At 36.2% G+C, this 7,861-nt stretch overlaps 1 protein-coding gene and 1 pseudogene across 1 annotated transcript in view; one reads left to right on the top strand and one right to left on the bottom strand.

The window, feature by feature from the left end:
• Positions 1-495: 495 nt before the first annotated feature.
• LOC102239946 lies at positions 496-1,055 on the bottom strand (annotated as a pseudogene).
• A 3,623-nt stretch (positions 1,056-4,678) lies between these two features.
• The window catches only part of CXCL9 (chemokine (C-X-C motif) ligand 9), a 6,720-nt gene continuing 3,537 nt past the window's right edge, over positions 4,679-7,861 (top strand). Inside the window, exons 1-3 of the mRNA XM_005856642.2 lie at positions 4,679-4,787; positions 5,942-6,068; positions 7,397-7,481. Coding sequence (XP_005856704.1) covers positions 4,724-4,787; positions 5,942-6,068; positions 7,397-7,481 — 276 coding nt within the window. The 5' untranslated portion in view covers positions 4,679-4,723. The remainder of the gene's footprint in view (positions 4,788-5,941; positions 6,069-7,396; positions 7,482-7,861) is intronic.

The following is a 7,861-nucleotide window of genomic DNA, read 5'->3' as shown; positions in this document are numbered from 1 at the left end:
TTTCTATTAGGTGAAGAGAATATGCAGACAAGGTAGGGTCATCAAGCACCTGGAGTTGGGGGTCATGGGAAGAAGTCTGGAAGCAATTATTTCTACATTTTTATCAGGATACAGAAAGAATAGGCACTGCCTTCTATAATCATTTATCTTTTTAATTGGAGCTGTTGGAAAGGGTACATGGCTGGTCCTTTGGATGGCCTTGGCTAGGAACTTACTGTATTCCTTTGGTTACTGATCAAGTTGGAGCTGCTGCTTAAACACCCTTTCCTTTCTCGCTCTTTATTAATGAAAACCTTTTGGTGTTGAGGCCCATGTTTTCAAACGTTTTAAGGAGCTTGCTAAGGTCTGCAAAAGCTTCTGCTAAACGCTTCACTGAGTTTTCTTCTTTTTCTTTTTTCCTGTATTAAAATACAGGAAAATTATTAAATACAGGCAAAGAACTAGGTACATCTTGCTGTAAAATGCTGCCCACAGCTATGGGAACAGTGTCTGCCCCACTCTCTTTACTGTCCAGGTCCTAGAAGACTCTTGTTTATGAATTGTCTCTTCACAAAGCAAGTCCACCACTTGCTGGGTTTCTCATTCTGAGGCTCAAAACCTTTCTCACAAAGTCTCAATCCGGCCTCTTGCCTTAACTGCTGCCAATAGGCCTTCATCACTTTGTCTTCCTGTTTGTTTGCAGGTTTGGTGTAAATTGTGTTAAGTGGAAAGCCAGGCTCTCTGGGAATGGGAAAATTAGTGATTCCTAGTCTATACATTTCTTTCTCGCCTTGCTTTTAGAATTGCACTTTTGGAGTTCCTTTAGACACTCAGAAATGTAGAGAGTTGTGTATATCAAGGTCCTATCAGCTGTATTCTTAATTTCATGGTTTTTGAAGAAGTCATTGGCCTTGAAATAATAGATGGCTTCATCCACAAAATCTGTGTCTTTTGTCTTTCTAGGGGCAGGTCCTTTGAACTGACTTCTGATGGGCAACAGTGCCATGTTTCCCAATGAGTTTGGTGTCGGGGTCCATGAGAGAAGAATGGTAAGCCGGCATCTTGATGTCTCCGAGTTTGCTGAGGTTTCTTTTTTTCTTCTTCAGCAGTTTTCTTGGCTCTTGCCTCCTTTGCTCAGCTAGGCTATCCAACAACTCCTCCTGCATCAGTTCCTCAGAACAACTTCTAAGAGATCCTCGGTGTGATCCTCATCCACACCCAGGTTAAAGTTTACAATCTCAACCACAGCCATGTTGACTTTTGCAATCTTTACACTCCGATGTTACAACAGCTACAGCACTAGGTTATAGGAATTTTTCAGCTCCATTATAATTTTATTATAACATTATGTCATTATTATAACATATATGAAGGGACTACCTTCATATATGCGGTTCATCGTTGACCAAAAAAGCATTATGCAGTGCATGACTATTTAATTTTTTTCTTTAGGAAAAATTTAATTTACGAAGTAATTTTTTTCCTCACCCAAAGATATGTTTATTGATTTAAGAGAGAAAGTAAGAGCCCAGCCGGCTTGGCTCAGTGGTTGAGCGTCGACCATGAGCCAGAAATCATGGTTTCATTCCCGGTCAGAGGGTTGTGGCTTTGATCCCCAGTGTGGGGTGTGCAGGAGGCAGCCGATCAATGAGAATCATTGATGTTTCTATCTCTCTCTCCCTCTCCCTTCTTCTCTGAGATCAATAAAAAACATATTTTTTAAAAAGAGAGATAGAGAGAGAGAAAGGAAAAGAGAGAGAAAAACATTGATTGGTTGCTTCCTGTATGTGCCCCAAATGAGAATTGAACCTGCAACGTAGGTATGTGCCCTGACCAGGAATCAAACCCACAACCTTTTTGGTGTATGGGACAATGCTCTAACCAATTGAGCAACCTGGCCAGGGCATAAGTTAATTTAAATTTAAGTTAATTTAAATTTAATTAATCTCAGGAGAGGCACTAATTTAAAAAAAGTTGAGAAACATTGTTCTATAATAATGGACGTCCAAACTTTAGTGGATCACCAGAATAAAGGTCACATTTCTTAACCTGCCCTGCAGATAGGTATGGCAATGTGACTAAGTTCTGGCTTATAGGAGATGATGGAAAGTGATGAGTACAATCCCAGGATGGGTCTAAAAATGAGGAACAGTCCCTTTTCTGCCTTCCCACCATCCTGTACTTGGAAAGCAGACATGGTGGCAAAGCCCCTTGGGCCATTTGCAAGAGTGCAGCAACCTGGAGATGGCAGTGAATCAATGAGATAGAACCTAGGAGACCTCATGGAGCAGAACCACCATACACACTCTAATCAACCTGCCTCTTTCAAGGAGAAATGCATATATCTTAATTAGCCACTATTAATTTGGGTCTCCATTACATGCAACTGATCCCTTACTCTTCTTCTTTTTTTTTTTTTTTTTGAGAGAGAGAGAGAGAGAGAAATGAAGAGAGAGAAACATTGATATGAGAGAGAAACATCAATTGGTTGCCTCCTGTACACACCCCCAGAGGGGATCAAACCAGAAACCTGGGTATATGTCCTAACTGGGAATTGAACCTACAACCTTTCAGTGTACAGGGACAATGCTTCAAGCAACTAAGACACACCAGCCAGAGCATTACTCTATTTTTGTTTTTTAATTATTATGGTAAAAAAATGCATAACATGAAATTTACAATTTTAACCATTTCTAAGTGTACAGTTCAGTAGTCTTAAGTATATTCACATTATTATACAACAGATCTCTAGAACTTTTTCATTTTTCAACACTGAAACTCTAAAACCTACTAAAGACTAATTTCACCTCACCCTCTTCCCAATCCCTTGGCAGCAACCTTCCTATCTTCTGCTTCTATATTTGACTTTAAATATTTCAGATGAATATTTCTCCTTTTGTGACTGGCTTATTTCACTTAGCATAATCTTTTCAAAGTCCATCCATGTTGTAGCATGGGACAAGATTTCCTTCTTTCTTAAGGCTGCTTAAAGTTTCATTGCTTGTATATACCACATTTTCTTCATCCATTCATCTGTCAGTGGACATTTGGGTCACTTCACCTTTGCAAATAAGGCTGTTGTGAATAAATGCTACCATGAATATGGGTTAGCAAATTTCTCTTTGAGATCCTTCTTTGAATTCTTTTGGGCCTATTCCCAGAAGTGGAATTGCTGCATCATATGGTCATTCTATTTTTAATGTTTTGAGGAGCCTCTCTATTCTTTCCCATAATGGAAGCACTATTTTACATTCCCGCCAATAGTGCACAAGGGTTCCACCTTCTCCATATCCACACCAACAGTTGTTATTTTCTAATTTTTGATAGTGGCATCCTGATGAATATGAGATAATATATCATTGTGGTTTTGATTTGCATTTCCCTGTCTTTTATAATTATGATGTTGAACATTTCATGTGCTTATTGGCCATTTGTATATCTTCTTTAGAGAAATGTCTATTCAAATTTCTCTCCCTTTTTAAAATCAGGTTTGTTGTTGTTGCTGCTGTTGCTATGTTGTAGAATTTTCTTATAAATTCTAGGCCAGTGATGGCGAACCTTTTGAGCTTGGCGTGTCAGCATTTTGAAAAACCCTAACTTAACTCTGGTGCCATGTCACATATAGACATTTTTTGATATTTGCAACCATAGTAAAACAAAGATTTATATTTTTGATATTTATTTTATATATTTAAATGCCATTTAACAAAGAAAAATCAAACAAAAAAATGAGTTCACATGTCATCTCTAACACACGTGTCATAGGTTCACCATCACTGTTAGGCATTAACTCCTAATCAGATATATGTTTTGCAATTATTTTCTCCCATTCCATAGGTTGTTTTTTCACTCTGTTGATTGTTTTCTTTGATACAAGCAAAGAAGTTTTTAAGTTTGATGTAGTCCCATTTGTCTATTTTCAACTGATCCCTTATTCTATAACTAATTCAACCATTAAAAATAACAATAGCCCTAACCGGTTTGGCTCAGTGGATAGAGAGGCGGCCTGCAGACTCAAGGGTCCCAGATTTGATTCCGGTCAAGGGCATGTACCTTGGTTGTGGACACATCCCCAGTAGGGAGTGTGCAGGAGGCAGCTGATCGATGTTTCTCTCTCTTTGATGTTCCCAACTCTCTATCCCTCTCTCTTCCTCTCTGTAAAAAAGAAATCAATAAAATATATTTTAAAAAAAATAACAATAAACTGTAGCAGCGATGGCATAAAAAACAAAGGAAGCTTATCACAGTAGGAAATGACTTGGTCCTGGAGGAAATTATCATAGGTTAAGAAAAAATAAGTCAGCCATATATTATATAAATAGTAAGGAAATGTGAAGAGTGTTTTACTTATCTGGACTTCAGTATTTCCCATCTGGAAACCACATTTCCAACTTTTGTTGTATGATATCATTATATAACCTATTCTTCCCCCTAGGTGAGCAGCTGTGAGTGTACTAAAGGCTGCCAGTGATACTGGTTTCACATCCCTTACTATAAACCACCCATTTATGTGAAATGGATATAAATCATGCAGAAATTCCCTTGGATCTGAGAGTAGGGTTTCCCCTAGCACAATTGTTTGTGGGCAGTTTAGCTAGATCAGCTAAGAATACTAGCCAATCAGAGTTTCGGAGGGAAAATGTTTTCCTATATAAATACGATTTTCAATAGCATGTTCTCTAAACAATTTCCCAGGCTTGAATTCCAATAGAGGAGTGACTCAGTAGAACTCCATTCTACCGCTATGAAGAAAAGTGGTGCTTCTCTCCTTCTGGGTATCATCTTCCTGACTCTGATTGAAGTTCAAGGTAAGGGGTTCTGATTCACATTAGGTTAATAAACTCAGAGATGTAAATGGCTATAAAAGCCTCTTGAATTGCCCAGTAGAGGTGACTGCATGCATCAGAAAGTGGTGAGTCACTCATAAAAGCTCATTGATGTGGTTGATTATCCCAAGTTCCTATCTTAGACTTGCCAAATCAAGAAAGTCTTCTCAGTCTTGGTGTTTGAACTCCTGGCATGTTGTAAATGTTCAATAAATGTTTATGTAGATGATGAGATTAAAGACTCTCAAGTTATTAACTCCTGGCATGTTGTAAATGTTCAATAAATGTTTATTGAACTGTAGATAATGAGATTAAAGACTCTCAAGTTATTTTTTTTACCCTAATATTTTTTCTTGATAAGTATTTCTGTGCTTAATCAGTTAAAGATCCAATAATCAGAGACATTGTTCTTAACTTGTTTCCTGTTGGCCTTTGTTACCTTAAGCAAATTAGTTAACTTTTCTAGACTTCAGTTTCCTCAGCTGAAAAATGGATATTTTATAGTTATGATTTTTCTACCTCATGATGTATGGCATATAGTAAGCACTAAGTAAATATATGATATATGTTGAATAAATGAAAGAATTAAGGAATGAAGATAGTGTATTTTAAAGAATTTCCAAAAGTTTAAAGCACTATTGAAAAGCAAGGCAGTGAGGAGGAGGAGGATGGTGGTGGTTACTGGTTATTATATGTAGAGCTTTCTGTCTAAACCAACACCAACTACAAGGTCATGTAATAAAACAGCTTTGGAAATGCTTAGGAAACTGCGGCCCACATAGCACCCATGAATTAGGTATCCATGTGTCTGACCTGCAGTAGGCATTTATTAAATATTGTGAAAATCTTTTTTCCTAAGGTTGTAGAATATGGTAGTTAAGAGCAATGCCTTTGGATTCAAACTCTTTCCCTGCCCCCTAAAAGCTGAATGCCTTTGTTCTTTACTTCTTTGAACTTGAGCTTCTTTGTCTATAAAATGAAAGTGATACCTACTTCAAAGTTTGTGGTAATGATTATTAGAAACTCAGGAAATGATAGTAATAACCATGATTAAGTCAAATGTATCATTTTGATGGATCACCTAAATTGAGACATTGCCCTAAACCAGCGTGTGCTACCCATTCCCTTTCTCTTAGGAGTCCCAATAATGAAGAAAGGACGCTGTTTCTGCATCAACACCAACCAAGGGATGATCCACCTAAAATCCTTAAAGGACCTTAAACAGTTTTCCCCAAGTCCTTCTTGTGAGAAAACTGAAATCATGTAAGTAAAATCTCATCCAACATGCATGCATCTTATTGGCAGGAACATTAAATTTAGTGTGATTATTACCCTCGGAATTCTTGCCTATACAGACACTTAAAATTCAGATTGTTGCTCCTCTGCAAATCTTGCCTACTTCTTGCTTTTCTAAAAAACAAACAAACCCAAAAACAAACAAACAAAACAAGCCAACAACCAACAAGTAATTTCTGGTGGGGGGTTAGGAACAAAGACATATCACAAAAGTAATATATGTTCATTGGAGAAAATGTTTAATGCAGATAACCCAAAAGAAAAAAAATAAATATTATTTATAATGCTACCATCCAGTGACAAATGCTGTTAATCTCTTGGTATGTGGTTTTCCAGATCTCTCTCATTTGCTTTGTGTGTACATATATAGACACAAAAAATATATACGTATATTTATAAATACAATATATATGCACACAAAAATAAAATCATACCCTACATACTGTTTTTTCATTAATACTATATCATGAACGTTTCTTCATGTCAGTACATCTTCTGTCATAATACCATCTTTTTCTGATAATGTCATTTTTAATGGTCAAATTATATTCCATCATATGCATGTATCATAATCTGTATAACCAATGCTAATTGTAGGTTATTTTCTATTTTTTCCTATTGAAATCAAACTCTTATTATGGCAATATTATGTCTTGAATTCTTTCCTACTAATAATACCTTTCTAGAGATTAGAATTGCTAAGTTAAAGTACATGTATACTTAAGTTTTTTGAAGCCTAAATCGAGAATGATATATAGACTGGCTATTCTTATTCTCAGATTATATTGATAAATTAAAGAAAAAAACATCTTTGAATTATTCAAGGAGAGTATGCTGTAATTTAACAAAATTCAAACAGTCTGTTAATCTTATCTTAGGATAACATTTTATTATGTTTTAAGTAGTTTCATTAGAAAATTTGGCAAAATTTATGCTGATTTTCATTGTTTCTGGGGAAAAAAGTAGGTATATTGATAACATTTCTATTTTGCTTCTTCAGTTAAGCTTAAATAGCTATTTCCAGGACAAAATAATATCATCTTTAGATATGTGTCTCTCATTGCATATACCTGTGGGATTTTTAAATTTATGGTTATGTGCTATCCTAGAAATTTATCTAAGTCCCTCATTCGATTAGAAAGGAAAAAAGACTGGGATTCTCAGATGCTTATAGTGATGACACAAGTACACTCTAATTGGGGAATTGAATTCTGAGGATAAGATGAAGCATTTAAATTATTAAAAGTTAAAATATTTTTTAAAAAGTTAAAATCTTGTTGCTATTACCTTGGCAGCGCTACAATGAAGAATGGGACTCAAACATGTCTAAACCCAGATTCAACAAATGTGAAAAAATTGATGAAAGAGTGGGAGAAACAGGTTGGTGAAAAGAAGAAACAAATTTTTTTTTCTCTTAGAAATTAACTTTGGAAGACAAAGAATCTATGTAGTTCCTTTAAAGGTACATTTTTAAAAATTCATATTATTGTATTCCTGTTTTGTTACTAGAATGATGTCCTCACTTTGGTATCCTATCTGATAAAGAGGGGATATGCTAATTGACCCTCATGCCATCACAAATATGGTGGCACTCACAGCCAATAAGGAGGGGATATGCTAATTGACTGCCCTGCCCTCAAAGATGGCAGCACCCACAGCCAATAAGGAGGGAATATGCTAATTGCCTACACCACCCTCAAAGATGGTGGCACCATCTTTACGGAGGGAATATGCTAATTGACTGCCATGCCCTCAAAGAT

This window comes from Myotis brandtii, unplaced genomic scaffold (assembly GCF_000412655.1).
Source record: "Myotis brandtii unplaced genomic scaffold, ASM41265v1 scaffold1038, whole genome shotgun sequence".
NCBI lineage: Eukaryota > Metazoa > Chordata > Mammalia > Chiroptera > Vespertilionidae > Myotis > Myotis brandtii.
Note: the sequence above shows the minus strand (reverse complement) of the source record. Positions and strands in the feature narration are given on the sequence as shown.